Below are 12,504 nucleotides of genomic sequence, written 5' to 3' on the forward strand. Positions count from 1 at the left end.
AATGGGAATTTTGGGGAAAATTCCGGAATTTTGGGGAGTTTTTGGGGTCAAAATGGAAAAAAAATGGAGAAAATCTGATTTTATTTGGATTTTTTGTGGGTTTTTTGTGGGTTTTTTCCCCAAATCCCCTTCTGCACGCAACGTTTGTGCACGTTCATCTCACAACCTGCCGGAAAAACGGGAATTTGGGGGAAATTCCAAAATTCCCCCCAAAAATTACAAAAAAATCCAAAAAATCCCCCAAGAATTCCAAATAAAACCCCCAAAATCCAAAATAAAATCCCCAAAAACTCAAAATAAAAATCCCCAAAAATTCAAAATAAAATCCCCAAAACTGAAAACAAAATCCCCAAAAATTCAAAATAAAAATCCCCAAAAATTCAAAATAAAATCCCCCCAAAATCCAAAATAAAACCCCCAAAAATTCAAAATAAAATTCCCCCCAAATCCAAAATAAAATCCCTCAAAAATCCAAAACAAAATCCCCAAAATTCCAAATAAAATCCCCAAAATCCCCAAATTTTTCCTTAAAATCTCCCCAAAAAATCCAAACTAAAACCACAAAAATCCCCAAAATTTTCCCCAAAATCCCCTTCCCAAAAATCCTTAAAAATCCCCCCAAAAAATCAAAATAAAATCCAAAAAATCTCCCAAAAATTCAAAATAAAACCCCCAAAAATTCAAAACAAAATCCCCCAAAAATTCAAGGTAAAATCCCTCAAAAATTCAAAATAAAATCCCCAAAAATTCAAAATAAAAATCCCCAAAAATCCAAAATAAAATCACCAAAAATTCAAAACAAAATCCCCCAAAATCCAAAATAAAATCACCAAAAATTCAAAATAAAATCCCTAAAAATTCAAATTAAAATCCCCAAAATCCCCCAACACAATCCACCCAAAGCCCCCCCAAAAATTACAAAAAAATCCAAAAAATTCCCCAAAACTTCAAAACAAAAATCCCCAAAAATCCAAAATAAAATCCCCCCAAAAATTCAAAACAAAACCCCCCAAAATTCAAAACAAAACCCCCAAAAATCCAAAACAAAACCCAAAAAACCCCCCAAAAATCCAAATTAAACTCTCAAAAATTCCCTTTAAAACCCCCCAAACCCCCCCAAATTTTTCCCAATTTTTTCCCAAACCCCCCAAATTTTTTCCCAAATTTTCCCAAATCCCAAAAATTCCCAAATTTTCCCCAAAATTTGCAAAAATTGCCAAATTTTTGCGCTCACAGGAGCATTTCATGCCCTGGTGCACGAGGCCGTAGAGCAGCGAGCCGCAGTGGTCGCAGAAGGTGGGGCTGCTGTAGCTGTGCACCTTGAACTTGTGCTTGTTCCGAGGGTCCTGCAAATTTGGGCACAATTTCAGCGGTTTTGGGAAAATTCACAAAAATCTGGGTGAAAAAATGACGAATTTTGGTGAAAAAATGAGGATTTTATGTCAAAAAATGGGGATTTTAGGGGGGAAAAAAGGAGATTTTTTGTGGTGAAATTTTGGCATTTAAAGGGTTAAAAAGGTCCTGGGATTTTGGGGGAATTCCCAAAATTTTGGGTGAAAAAATGACAAATTTTGGTGAAAAAATTATAAATTTTAGTGAAAAAATGACAAATTTTGGTGAAAAAATGGGGATTTTATGTCAAAAAATGGGGATTTTAGAGGCAAAAATGTCAATTTTAGATGGGAAAAAATGAGATTTTTTTGGGTGAGATTTTGGGATTTAAAGGGTTAAAATTTGGAGGGACTGAAATTTTGGGTGAAATTCCTGAGATTTTGGGCAAAAATTTGGGAATTTTCGGGAAAATTTTGGGGTGAAAATTGGGGATTTTGGGTCACACAAGGCGGGGCTGCTGTAGCTGTGCACCTTGAACTTGTGCTTGTTCCGAGGGTCCTGCAAATTTGGGCACAATTTCAGCGATTTTGGGAAAATTCCCAAAAATTTGGGTGAAAAAATGACGAATTTTGGTGAAAAAATGAGGATTTTATGTCAAAAAATGGGGATTTTGGGGGGAAAAAAGGAGATTTTTTGTGGTGAAATTTTGGCATTTAAAGGGTTAAAAAGGTCCTGGGATTTTGGGGGAATTCCCAAAATTTTGGGTGAAAAAATGACAAATTTTGGTGAAAAAATTATAAATTTTAGTGAAAAAATGACAAATTTTGGTGAAAAAATGAGGATTTTATGTCAAAAAATGGGGATTTTAGGGGCAAAAAAGTCAATTTTAGACAGGAAAAAATGAGATTTTTTTGGGTGAGATTTTGGGATTTAAAGGGTTAAAATTTGGAGAACTGAAATTTTGGGTGAAATTCCTGAGATTTTGGGCAAAAATTTGGGAATTTTCGGGAAAATTTTGGGGTGAAAATTGGGGATTTTGGGGGGCAGAAGGCGGGGCTGCTGTAGCTGTGCACCTTGAACTTGTGCTTGTTCCGAGGGTCCTGCAAATTTGGGCACAATTTCAGCGATTTTGGGAAAATTCACAAAAATCTGGGTGAAAAAATGACGAATTTTGGTGAAAAAATGAGGATTTTATGTCAAAAAATGGGGATTTTAGGAGCAAAAATGTCAATTTAAGAGGGGAAAAAAGGAGAATTTTGGGTGAAATTTTGGCATTTAAAGGGTTAAAATGGTCCTGGGATTTTGGGAAAATTCACAAAAATTTTGGGTGAAAAAATGACGAATTTTGGTGAAAAAATGAGGATTTTATGTCAAAAAATGGGGATTTTAGGGGCAAAAATGTCAATTTTAGAGGGGAAAAAATGAGATTTTTTTAGGGAGAGATTTTGGGATTTAAAGGGTTAAAATGGTCCTGGGATTTTGGGGGAATTCCCAAAATTTTGGGTGAAAAAATGGAGAATTTTGAGTGAAAAAATGACAATTTTTGGGGCAAAATCGGGGATTTTTGGTGAAATTTTGGTATTTTCAGGGGGATTTTGGGAGGAATTTTGGAGATTTTTAGGGGCAATTTTGGGATTATTTTGGGGAGATTTTTAGGGGATTTTTGGGGATTTTTTGGAGAAATTTTGGGGGATTTTGGGGGAATTTAAGGGGGGTTTTTGGAAGCAATTGGGGAAATTTTCAGAGGAATTTTTGGGGAATTTTCATGGGAATTTTGGGGCAATTTCTGGGAATTTGGATGGAATTTTCAGGGAAATTTTGGGGTAATTTAAGGGGGATTTTTGGAAGCAATTGGGGAAATTTTGAGAGGAATTTTTTGGGAATTTTGGGGCAATTTCCAGGAATTTTGATGGAATTTTCAGGGAAATTTTGGGGGATTTTTGAGAGGAATTTTTGGGGAATTTTCATGGGAATTTTGGGGCAATTTCTGGGAATTTGGATGGAATTTTCAGGGAAATTTTGGGGGATTTTTGAGAGGAATTTTTGGGGAATTGTTCAGAATTTAGGGGAGATTTTTGGGGATTTTTTGGGGTGATTTTGGGAAGTTTGGGGGGAATATTTGGGGATTTTTAGGGGGATTCTGGAGGGGATTTTGAGAGAATTTTGGGGATTTTTGGGGGGAAATTTTGAGGCAATTGAGGGAGATTCTGGAGGGATTTTGAGAGAACTTTGGTGAAATTTTTTTGATTTTTAAGGAGAATTTTGGGACAAATTTAGGGGTATTTTCTGGGAATTTAGGGTGGATTTTTGGGGGAATTTGGGGGTCATTTTGGGAGAATTTTTTGGGGTGATTTCGGGAAATTTTGGAGGGAATTTTTGGGATTTTTAGGGGGAATTTTTTGGGCTGATTTTAGGGAATTTTGGGGGGAATTTTTGTGATTTTGGAAGGAATTTTGGAGGGATTTTTGGGGGAATTTGGGGGTAATTTTGGGAGAATTTTTGGGAATTTTTTGGGGTGATTTCAGGGAATTTTTGGGGATTTTTAGGGGGAATTTTTTGGGCTGATTTTAGGGAATTTTGGGGGGAATTTTTGTGATTTTGGGAGGAATTTTTGAGGGATTTTGGGGGGAATTTGGGGGTAATTTTGGGAGAATTTTTGGGAATTTTTTGGGGTGATTTCGGGAAATTTTGGAGGGAATTTTTGGGATTTTTAGGGGGAATTTTTTGGGCTGATTTTAGGGAATTTTGGGGGGAATTTTTGTGATTTTGGGAGGAATTTTGGAGGGATTTTTGGGGGAATTTGGGACTCACGTCAGTCTGGGGCCCCTTCCCGGCCCCGGGACATTCGAAGGTGACGAATTCGTGGCAGCGCTTGTGAACCACGAAGCTGCAAACTGCCAAAAAAAAAAAAAAAAGGGTCAAAAATGCCAAAAAATTCCCAAAATTCACCCCGAATTATCCCCAAATTCCACCCAAAATTTCCCAAAAATTGAAGCCAAAATTCCACCCAAAATCACAAAAATTGCCCTCAAAATTCCTAAAAAAAACCCTCAAAATTCACCCCAAAACTCACCCTAAAATTTCCCCAAATTCCACCCAGATTTCCCCCAAAATTCCACCCAAAATTCCCCCCAAATTATCCCCAAAATTCCCTCAAAATTCCTCCCAAAATTCCCCTAAAAAAGTCCCAAAACTTCCCCTGAAAATTCCCCAAATTTCACACAAAAATCCACTTAAAATTCCCAATTTCCACCCAAAAATATTCCCAAAATTCCCCCAAAATTCACAAAATTTCCCCCAAAATTCCCCTCGAAAACCCCCAAAATTCCCCCTAAATGTCCCCCAAAATTCCCAAAAATTTTCCCCAGGACCCCAAATTTTCCCCCAAATCTTCCCTCAAACCCCCCCAAATTTTCCCAAATCCCCCAAAGTTTCCCCAAATCCTCCCCAAGACCCCAAAAATTCCCAAAATTCCCCAAAATTCCCCCGAAATTCCCAAATTTGGGGCCTTTGGGATGTGGGGTGGGCGTGGCCTGGGTGATGATTGACAGGCGGAGCTGCGTTGCCGTGGCAACCACAGAAACCACAGAGGGGAAATTTGGGGAAAAATTCGGAATTTTTGGGATTTCAGGGGGGAATTTTGGGGAATTTGGGATTTTGGGGAATTTGAGACGTCCTGGATGGGATTTTAGGGGTTTTGGGGGAATTTTGGGAAAATTTGGGGATTTTGGGGGAAATCTGGGGTAATTTTGGGGAGGATTTTGGGTGGATTTGGGGGAAATTTGGGTGGAAAATTTGGGGATTTTTTGGGGGGAATTTTTGGAAAAATTTTGGGGATTTTTGGGGAAATTTTGGGGGGGATTTTGGGGTAATTTTGGGGATTTTTGGGGAAATTTTGGGGGGGATTTTGGGGTAATTTTGGGGGGTTTTGGGGGTGTCTCACCCATGCACTGCAGGCCCTGTTTGCCGATGCCCCTGCAGGGAGAGAAAAAAGAGGCGGGGTCACAGCTGGGCACACCTGAGATACACGTGAGGTACACCTGGCACAACTGGGCACACCTGAGATACACGTGAGATACACCCGGGCACACCTGGGCACACCTGAGATACACGTGAGGTACACCTGGCACACCTGAGATACCCCTGAGATACACGTGAGGTACACCTGGCACACCTGGGCACACCTGAGATACACGTGAGGTACACCTGGCACACCTGGGCACACCTGAGATACACGTGAGGTACACCTGGCACACCTGAGATACCCCTGAGATACACGTGAGGTACACCTGGCACACCTGAGATACCCCTGGGCACACCTGGGGGCACCTGAGATACCCCTGAGATACACCTGGGCACACCTGAGACACTCCTGGGCACACCTGGCATACACGTGAGATACCCCTGGGCACACCTGAGATACCCCTGAGATACACGTGAGGTACACCTGGCACACCTGGGGGCACCTGAGACACCCCTGGGCACACCTGAGACACACCCAGGAACACCTTGGGCACACCTGGGATACACGTGAGATACACCTGGGCACACCTGAGATACACCTGGGCACACCTGGGGGCATCTGGGATACACCTGACACACCTGAGACACACCCAGGAACACCTGGGCACACCTGAGATACCCTTGGGCACACCTGGGCATAGATGGGGGCACCTGAGATGCCCCTGACACACCTGGGCACACCTGGGCCATATCCAGGAGGACCTGAGGTCACACCTGGGCACACCTGGGACACACACCTGGCACACCTGAGGTACACCTGGGCACACCTGGGACACACACCTGGCACACCTGAGGTACACCTGGGCACACCTGGGACACACACCTGACACACCTGAGGTACACCTGGGCACACCTAGGATATACACCTGACACACCTGAGGTACACCTGGGCACACCTGGGCACACCTGGGACACCCCTGGAAGAGCTGGGGACATCCAGGGACACCCGCCCGTGTGTGTCCCACCCCCCCCACGTGTCCCCAGGTGTGTCCCACGTGTCCCCAGGTGTGTCACACGTGTCCCACATATCCCCAGGTGTGTCACACGTGTCCCCAGGTGTCCCCAGGCGTGTCCCCAGGTGTCCCCAGGCGTGTCACACGTGTCCCCAGGTGTGTCACACCTGTCCCACATGTCCCCAGGTGTGTCACACGTGTCCCAAGGTGTGTCACACGTGTCCCCAGGTGTCCCTGACCAGCTGCAGTTGGTGCAGTGGCTGCAGAAGGTCGGCTGCTTGAAGAACCCCCCGTGTTTGATGTACCCAGGTGTATCCCATTCACCCCAGGTGTGACACAGCTGTGTCCAGGTGTGTCACACGTGTCCCCAGGTGTGTCCCACGTGTCCCCAGGTGTCCCTGCCCAGCTGCAGTCGGTGCAGTGGCTGCAGAAGGTTCAGTTCCTTGAGGAGCCCCCCATGTTTGATGTTCTCAGGTGTATCCCAGGTGTGTCACACGTGTCCCCAGGTGTGTCACAGGTGTGCCCAGGTGTGTCCCACGTGTCCCCAGGTGTGTCACACGTGTCCCCAGGTGTGTCACAGGTGTGCCCAGGTGTGTCCCACGTGTCCCCAGGTGTCACTGACCAGCTGCAGTCGGTGCAGTGGCTGCAGAAGGTCGGCTGCTTGAAGAACCCCCCATGTTTGATGTACCCAGGTGTATCCCAGGTGTGTCACACGTGTCCCCAGGTGTGTCACAGGTGTGCCCAGGTGTGTCACAGGTGTGCCCAGGTGTGTCCCACGTGTCCCCAGGTGTCACTGACCAGCTGCAGTCGGTGCAGTGGCTGCAGAAGGTTCAGTTCCTTGAGGAGCCCCCCGTGTTTGATGTTCTCAGGTGTATCCCAGGTGTGTCCCATTCCCCCCAGGTGTGTCACAGGTGTGCCCAGGTGTGTCCCACGTGTCCCCAGGTGTGTCACACGTGTCCCCAGGTGTGTCACAGGTGTGCCCAGGTGTGTCCCACGTGTCCCCAGGTGTCACTGCCCAGCTGCAGTCGGTGCAGTGGCTGCAGAAGGTCGGCTGCTTGAAGAACCCCCCATGTTTGATGTACCCAGGTGTATCCCAGGTGTGTCACACGTGTCCCCAGGTGTGTCACAGGTGTGCCCAGGTGTGTCACAGGTGTGCCCAGGTGTGTCCCACGTGTCCCCAGGTGTCACTGACCAGCTGCAGTCGGTGCAGTGGCTGCAGAAGGTTCAGTTCCTTGAGGAGCCCCCCGTGTTTGATGTTCTCAGGTGTATCCCAGGTGTGTCCCATTCCCCCCAGGTGTGTCACAGGTGTGCCCAGGTGTGTCCCACGTGTCCCCAGGTGTGTCACACGTGTCCCCAGGTGTGTCACAGGTGTGCCCAGGTGTGTCCCACGTGTCCCCAGGTGTCACTGCCCAGCTGCAGTCGGTGCAGTGGCTGCAGAAGGTCGGCTGCTTGAAGAACCCCCCATGTTTGATGTACCCAGGTGTATCCCAGGTGTGTCACACGTGTCCCCAGGTGTGTCACAGGTGTGCCCAGGTGTGTCACAGGTGTGCCCAGGTGTGTCCCACGTGTCCCCAGGTGTCACTGACCAGCTGCAGTCGGTGCAGTGGCTGCAGAAGGTTCAGTTCCTTGAGGAGCCCCCCGTGTTTGATGTTCTCAGGTGTATCCCAGGTGTGTCCCATTCCCCCCAGGTGTGTCACAGGTGTGCCCAGGTGTGTCCCACGTGTCCCCAGGTGTGTCACACGTGTCCCCAGGTGTGTCACAGGTGTGCCCAGGTGTGTCCCACGTGTCCCCAGGTGTCACTGCCCAGCTGCAGTCGGTGCAGTGGCTGCAGAAGGTCGGCTGCTTGAAGAACCCCCCATGTTTGATGTACCCAGGTGTATCCCAGGTGTGTCACACGTGTCCCCAGGTGTGTCCCACGTGTCCCCAGGTGTGTCACAGGTGTGCCCAGGTGTGTCACAGGTGTCCCCAGGTGTGTCCCACGTGTCCCCAGGTGTCACTGACCAGATGAAGTCGGTGCAGTGGCTGCAGAAGGTCGGCTGCTTGAAGAACCTGGCGGTGAAGCGGTGGCTCTTCACCTCGTGCACCACCTTGTGCCGCAGCGCCCCCCGGCGGCAGAACAGCGGCCGAGCGGCGCCGGGCCCCGCGGGGCCGCCCAGCGCTCCGGCCACCGACCGCTCCGGCTCGGCCAGCGCCATGGACGGACGGACGGACACACGGACGGACACACGGACACCTGTGGGAGAGAGAAAGAGCAGTGAACACAATGCCTGGATGGACAGACGGACACTGAACCTCTGGTCACAGCGGCCGAGCGGCGCCGGGCCCCGCGGGGCCGGTCAGCGCTCCGGCCACCGACCGCTGCGGCTCGGCCAGCGCCATGGACGGACGGACGGACGGACGGACACCTGTGGGACAGAGAAAGAGAGAGGGGTAAGGAACACCTGGATGGACACCTGGACGGACACCTGGACGGACACTGCCACTCTGGTCGCTCCGGGCCCCGCGGGGCCGCCCAGCGCTGACGCCACCGACCGCTGCGGCTCGGCCAGCGCCATGGACGGACGGACGGACACACGGACACCTGTGCGAGAGATGGAGAGGGGTGAGTGGGACACCGGGATGGACACCTGGACACCTGGACGGACACTGCCACTCTGGTCACTCCTGTGGTGGTCACTGCTCCGGCCACCGACCGCTCCGGCTCGGCCAGCGCCACGGACGGACACACGGACGGACGGACACCTGTGAGAAAAAGAGAGAGGGATGAGCGGGACACCGGGATGGACAGACGGACATCGATCCTCTGGTCACTCCAGCCACTCCGGCCACTGACCGCTGCGGTCTCACCTGCGTCATTGTACACCCTGCTGGACACACGGACACCTGGACAGATGGACACCTCGATGGACACCTGGACAGATGGACACCCGGATGGACACACGGACACCTGGACAGACGGACACCTGGACAGATGGACACCTCAATGGACACCTGGACAGATGGACACCCTGCTGGACACACGGACACCTGGACAGACGGACACCTGGACAGATGGACACCTCAATGGACACCTGGACAGATGGACACCCTGCTGGACACACGGACACCTGGATGGACACCTGGACAGATGGACACCTGGATGGACACACGGACACCCTGGACAGACGGACACCTGGACACCTGGATGGACACCTGGACAGATGGACACCTGGACAGACGAACACCCGGATGGACACCACCCCTCCGGCCACCCTGACCTCACTAGAACCAACAGCGGACACTGGACAGACGGACACACGGACGGACACGCGGACACCTGGATGGACATCTGGACATCCGGACAGACCCACGGACACCTGGATGGGCATCTGGACACACTCACGGACACCTGGACGGACCCACGGACATCTGGACACCTGGACGGACACCTGGACATCCGGACGGACCCACGGACACCTGGAAGGACACACGGACAGACCCACGGACACTCGGACGCAGCCATGGACGCCTGGGCGGACACACGGACACCTGGGCGGACATCTGGATGGACACAAGGACACCTGGAAGGACACACGGACACAGGGATGGACACACGGACAGGGGAGCGGACACACGGACAGACACACGGACAGACACACGGACACGGGGGTGGACACAGGAGTGGACACGGGGATGGACACACGGACAGATCCACAGACGGACACGGGAACGGACACACGGACAGACACACGGACATGGGAGTGGACACAGGGATGGACACAAGGACAGACCCACGGACATCTGGATGGACAACCGGTCACAGGGACGGACACACGGACAGGGGAGTGGACAGAGGGCTGGACACACGGACACACCCGCAAATGGACACACGGACAGACCCACGGACACAGGGGTGGACCCAGGGATGGACACACGGACACAGGAGCGGACACACGGACACACCCACAAATGGACACACGGACAGACCCACGGACACAGGGGTGGACACGGGGATGGACACACGGACACACCCACAAATGGACACTGGGGCGGACACAGCAACAGCACCACGGACAGACGGACACACCCACGGACACACCCACGGACAGACGGACAGACGGACACACCCACAGACTGACCTAAACTCTCCGGCCGCCGCTCGGACACTCGGCTGCTCCTCCTCCGGCCGGACACACGGACACCCGGACAGACCCACGGACAGCCGGACACTCGGCCACTCAGCCGGACCCACGGACACCGGGCCGGCCCCACGGACAGCCGGACGCGCGGACAGCCGGACGCACGGACAGCGCCCGGACAGACGCACGGACACTCGGACACTCGGCCGGGCCCCGCGGCAGCCGGAGAAGGGGGCGTGGCTTAGCGGCGGGGGCGTGGCTTAGCGCGGCGGGGGCGTGGCCTCGGCATTGCGGCAAGTGCTGGGCGGGCCGGGAGGGGGCGTGGTTTAAGTCCCATTGCTTTACATTGAGGGGGCGTGGTTTGAGCGGCATTGCTTTACATAAACAGGCGTGGCTTAGCGCCCTATTAAATGTATTGGAGGGGGCGTGGTTTAGCCCCATTGACTCCTATTGAGTGGGCGTGGCTTAGCCCCCCCATTGATTCCTATGGAGGGGGCGTGGCTTAACCCCCCCATTGATTTCTATGGGAGCGGGTGCGGCCCGGCCCTGCGGCAATGGGCGTGGCTATTCAAATGACGGCGCGTGGGCGTGGTTTCTCTTAAAGGGGCCGCGCCGCTTGGGAGGAGGGGAAGGGGGAGGGGCTCCCAGAGGGATCCTGAGCTAAAATTGGGAATTTTCTGCCCAAAAAATCCGGGCCGGGTCCCCGAGGGCCCCTCCCGGACCCAGATTTGGGGAATTTGGGACGGGTCACCCCTCCCCCACCCCCTGAGGAGCCCCGAATTTGGGTTGGGGGGTGGGGGAGGGGCCGATCCCGCCCTTTTTTTTTGGGACTTGTGAAAAATCCCCAAACTTTGGGGTCGCGGAGATTCGGGGACCCTCCAAAATCCCCAATTTCCCCTTAAAATTCCTCAATTTCCCTCTAAACCCCTTTTCTCCCAAATTCCCTTTTTTCTCCTCAAAAATCCAAATTTTCCCCAAATTCCCCCCAAAATTCCCAAATGTTTCCCCCCCTGAAAATCCACATTTTTTCCCCTAAAAATCCCCATTTCCCCCCACAAAATTCCCAATTTTTCCCCCCAAAAATCCCCAATTTCCCCCAAAAATTTCCTTTTCCCAAAATCCCCAATTCCCCCCCCACAAAAATCCAAATTCCCCCCAAAAATCCCAAATTTCCTCCCGGAAATCCCAAATTTCTTCCCCCCCAAATCCCCAAATTTTCCCCAAATTATTCCCATTTTTTGTGACCCCAAAATTCCCAAATATTTCCCAAATATTCCCCTAAAAATTCCAATTTTTTACCCCTCCAAATTCCCATTTTTTATGACCCCAAAATTCCCAAATATTCCCCTAAAAATTCCAATTTTTTACCCCTCGAAATTCCCATTTCTTCCCCAAAATTCCCATTTTTTGTGACCCAAAAATTCCCAAATACCCCCCTAAAAATTCCAATTTTTTACCCCTCGAAATTCCCGTTTTTTTCCCCAAAAATCCCATTTTTTGTGACCCCAAAATTTCCAAATATTTCCCAAATAATCCCTCTAAAAATTCCAATTTTTTACCCCTCCAAATTCCCATTTCTTCCCCAAAATTCCCATTTTTTGTGACCCCAAAATTCCCAAATATTCCCCTAAAAATTCCAATTTTTTACCCCTCGAAATTCCCATTTTTTCCCCAAAAATCTCATTTTTTGTGACCCCAAAATTCCCAAATATTCCAATTTTTTACCCCTCAAAATTCCCATTTTTTCCCCTAAATCCCATTTTTTATGACCCCAAAATTCCCAAATATTCCCCTAAAAATTCCAAATTTTTACCCCTCGAAATTCCCATTTTTTCCCCAAAATTCCCAAATATTCCCCTAAAAATTCCAATTTTTTACCCCTGGAAATTCCCATTTTTCCCCAAAAACGACTCAGGCTCGGAATTTTTGGGGTTTTTGGGAGCGACCCCAAATTTTTATTCCCAAATATCCCAAAATTCCCCCAAATTCCCGATTTTTTTTAGGATTTTTGGGGGATTTTTAAAGGAATTTTTGGGATTTTTAGAGGATTTTTTGAATATTTAGGATTTTTTAAAATA

At 49.8% G+C, this 12,504-nt stretch overlaps 1 protein-coding gene across 1 annotated transcript in view; it reads right to left on the bottom strand.

Moving 5' to 3' along the window:
- The window catches only part of PRKCG (protein kinase C gamma), a 40,314-nt gene extending 31,811 nt beyond the window's left edge, over nucleotides 1-8,503 (bottom strand). Inside the window, exons 1-4 of the mRNA XM_058822704.1 lie at nucleotides 8,310-8,503; nucleotides 5,276-5,307; nucleotides 4,144-4,226; nucleotides 1,235-1,346 (exon numbers count right to left, since the gene is read on the bottom strand). Coding sequence (XP_058678687.1) covers nucleotides 1,235-1,346; nucleotides 4,144-4,226; nucleotides 5,276-5,307; nucleotides 8,310-8,503 — 421 coding nt within the window. The remainder of the gene's footprint in view (nucleotides 1-1,234; nucleotides 1,347-4,143; nucleotides 4,227-5,275; nucleotides 5,308-8,309) is intronic.
- Nucleotides 8,504-12,504: the final 4,001 nt, after the last annotated feature.

Source organism: Ammospiza caudacuta, chromosome 34 (assembly GCF_027887145.1).
Source record: "Ammospiza caudacuta isolate bAmmCau1 chromosome 34, bAmmCau1.pri, whole genome shotgun sequence".
NCBI classification, from domain to species: Eukaryota; Metazoa; Chordata; class Aves; order Passeriformes; family Passerellidae; genus Ammospiza; species Ammospiza caudacuta.